Here is a 3415-nt window from a genome sequence, read left to right on the forward strand (position 1 = left end):
GCGTGTGTGTGTTAGCTCAGACCCAAACCCAGACTTATCAGTTTGGTTCACTTAGTTACATGATATTATTTACTTCTTTTTTATTCATTAATTCAAATCATTTGTTAATGCTAATGTTTTGTTTTCCTCTGCAGACAGCAGTTTAAGGGTGAAAGATGTGATGAAGGACTTTTATCCAGGAGGTCGCCTGGCCAAGCACACTCATGGAGAGGTAGCTTATATGAGCCAAATACAAAGATTTTTTTCTATCATGTCATTTTGAAATTACATTTTGTTCTGACAACAAACATCGGGAGGACAGTTTTTTAAAGTGCCTGTGACATCAATTTTTTGTAACAAATAAAGCATTTTTGGGAAGAAAACGTTGAGGACATATTGCGAAACAAAATTCACGCCACTGAGAGGAAACAATTGTTGATATGTTGGCATGTGAAGTGACAGGAAGTGATGTCAAATGGGAATCTCTGCATGCAAACAGAACACAGCTCCAACAGCTAACAACACCGACTGTAGAGAAGAACCCGACATTTCTTTAGATTGTTTTTAATCACTATCAGAGATGAAGAAGTGTCAGAGTTCAAGTAGAGAGTTCCCTTTTTTAAAGAGTTCCCCTTTGATGTTTCACYTTAGCAGAGCCAAGTTCAAAAGAAAATCTGCCAGTTATGGGACAAAATAGGGAAAATCATGTATATTATGCCAAGCTTCTTAAATATAAAGATGTTTTCTTTGACTTATTGTATTTGAAGTATATGCATGTCACAGGCACTTTAAAGCCTCAGCACCACCATGCTACCACAAAAGTGTCATTATCACATGCCACCATGACTGCAACTTTGTCACTTTACATATATTGAGCATAAAACATCTTTAATCCCCCGGCAACAGGACCGCTCACACAGTACCACTCATCTGAACGAGAGAAGCAGTTTTAGTTTAGGATATACACATGCTGATATGCTGCTTATAAAGTGTGCTTTAATATACAGTATTTGTGCTTTTGGTCATCCATATCCACTTTACCACTTGTTTTTTTTTTCTTGCTTTTGGGTTTTCAATCACATTTTTGGATGCTTTCAGGTAATTGTTGATTAATTTTAGACCTGGTGAACCAGAATGAGTGATCCTGTCAGTCACTGATCCGTTCTCTCCTCAGTGCCTCGACAGCGAGGGTTTCTGTCTCTTCCTGAAAACCTACCTGGAGGTGGAGGACTTCCCTGCAGATTTCTGCAAACGTCTTTTTTGTTATTTTCAACACACTGAGCAGGATGGGTCGACAAACAGCCCTCTGCCCAAAGGAGGTAAAATATTTTCAATCCCTGCAGTCATTTGAACTCAGTCACCAAAGTGGGCGAGGAGGAAAACAAGTTCTGCTGTCCTGCTAATGTACGAGTGGGAGCCTCGGGGCTTTGAGAAAGGAATATGCAGATAGTTTGAGTTTTTCTTGTAGAGGCTTGTTCTGTTCTGGACACGTGTAACGTAATAAAAGTTTGTTGGTTCAAAGGATGTCCTCATTTTCAGGGAGGGTGTTTCTCCAGGACGTATCCTGTTACTTCTCAGTGCTGGAGGAGGGGCAGCCGCGTGAGAAGCTCGAATGTTGGTTTCGTTTCATCTTTTTAATCTGCACTCATCTCTCTGATCAATAATTCATCCCAAAAASACTAGAAGTGACACTAACTGAGCTTGTTTGCTTCTAGTTACCTTCAAACTCTAYGACAAAGATGGCAACGGACTCCTGGACAGTTCTGTGAGTCACTCAGTCACTCAAACAGGACACAGAGTATAAATGAGACTTTTATACCTCTGTGTAAACGAACTGCTTATAACTTGAAGTACACCCAATTTACAGTTTATTACATAATGTTCTAATACAGAAATTAAATGATAGGACTGTAAATTTAAAAAAGTGGTATATCCAAAAAATAAAAGCATATTTGATTATATGTATTGTTTTTATTTGGCATGTTCAGCTCACAGCTGTTGACTTTTTGGTCATTTCGTCTCACGATCTGTTTGCACGCTCATGAAAACTGAAAAATTTCCAAATTTAGTAACTTGTTGTCTCTCCTGCAGGAAGTGGATCGTATCATCACCCAAATGATGCGAGCTGCTGATTACCTGGGCTGGGACGTGACTGAACTCAGACCAGTAAGACCAGTTCACCTTTTAAGACAAAGATATTATCACTGTCATTGTGTTATATGTAATCTAATAGAGGAATGTGAAAGTGCAAAATATGAGATAATTTGTTATCACCTGCTGACAGTATGTGAAGGCAGCCATTAATGTTTTTGTGTGTGTGCGTGTTTGTGTGTCTAATACCTCAGTATCTCATAAACCACTGGATATATTTTAACGAAAGCTTTAAAAATAACGTATTACATATAGTTTTATAAATGATTAATGTTTTGAGTTAACTAAATTCAAGATGGTTGCCAAAGACTGACCTTAGCAAACAGAAACATGGCAATAATTCAGTCATTTTTACAGACATTGAGCTAAAATCTGATATACTATAGCTAAGAGTTACCCCTTGACTTTGTGCATAAAGTGATTTTTAATATTTAACCAAAATATCTACAACTTTATCATCTCTCAACATGTGAAACTCAAACGTGAAAGAAGCAATATGGATTATTTAATGGCACACATATTGTGTAATTTTAAACTTTTGGGATTTTGACAGGTCCTCAAAGAGATGATGACCGCAATAGATGTGGATAATAGCGGCACCGTCACTTTGGAGGAGTGGGTGAAAGGAGGCATGAACAAYGTCCCTTTACTTGTACTGCTTGGACTGAAGGTATGGACCCCACAACTAAAAAACAAACAAACACTTAAGAGCATTTTACAAGAAAACGTTGACGTCTTCTCTTCCACCAGATGACTGAGAAGAACGGGCAGCACATCTGGAGGCTGAAGCATTTTAACAGGCCGACCTACTGYTACGTGTGCAAGAGCATGCTGCTGGGCCTCGGGAAGCAGGGACTCTGCTGCAACTGTAAGAGCTCAGCGCTGTCACCAGGGGGCACTCGGGGGGCATAGCATCAAAGCTTTACTTCGATCCTTTCTTTTTTTTTTTTCCTCTTGTCTGTGTCTCTCTTCTCCCAGGTTGCAAGTACACTGTCCACAACCAGTGTGCCAACAATAATCCTGACCCTTGCGCTCGCACCTTTGTCAAGTCCAAACAGGAAATTGGTGTAAGGAGCACACAGACTCATTCTCAGTTCCTTCAACTTGGGTTTTATTTCTGCTTTTCAGATTTACGGCTGCACTTACAGGCAAATTAAAGTTCCATGTTAAATGATGTCAGCTGTGTTTGAGAGGAGGCGTTGATGTCACTTCTCCTGTTTATTTATTTATTTATTTATTTATTTATTTATTTATTTATTTATTTATTTATTTATTTATTTTCTAA

At 38.7% G+C, this 3415-nt stretch overlaps 1 protein-coding gene across 2 annotated transcripts in view; it reads left to right on the plus strand.

Annotated features, from left to right (window-relative positions):
- The window catches only part of dgkab (diacylglycerol kinase, alpha b), a 16753-nt gene that overhangs the window by 5497 nt on the left and 7841 nt on the right, over window positions 1–3415 (plus strand). For both annotated transcript variants that reach the window (XM_014002017.1, XM_014002018.1), the window contains exons 3-10: window positions 135–211; window positions 1154–1298; window positions 1519–1593; window positions 1695–1744; window positions 2071–2145; window positions 2684–2800; window positions 2881–2998; window positions 3109–3197. In XM_014002017.1, coding sequence (XP_013857471.1) covers window positions 135–211; window positions 1154–1298; window positions 1519–1593; window positions 1695–1744; window positions 2071–2145; window positions 2684–2800; window positions 2881–2998; window positions 3109–3197 — 746 coding nt within the window. The remainder of the gene's footprint in view (window positions 1–134; window positions 212–1153; window positions 1299–1518; window positions 1594–1694; window positions 1745–2070; window positions 2146–2683; window positions 2801–2880; window positions 2999–3108; window positions 3198–3415) is intronic.

Source organism: Austrofundulus limnaeus, unplaced genomic scaffold, assembly GCF_001266775.1.
Source record: "Austrofundulus limnaeus strain Quisiro unplaced genomic scaffold, Austrofundulus_limnaeus-1.0 Scaffold11, whole genome shotgun sequence".
NCBI classification, from domain to species: domain Eukaryota; kingdom Metazoa; phylum Chordata; class Actinopteri; order Cyprinodontiformes; family Rivulidae; genus Austrofundulus; species Austrofundulus limnaeus.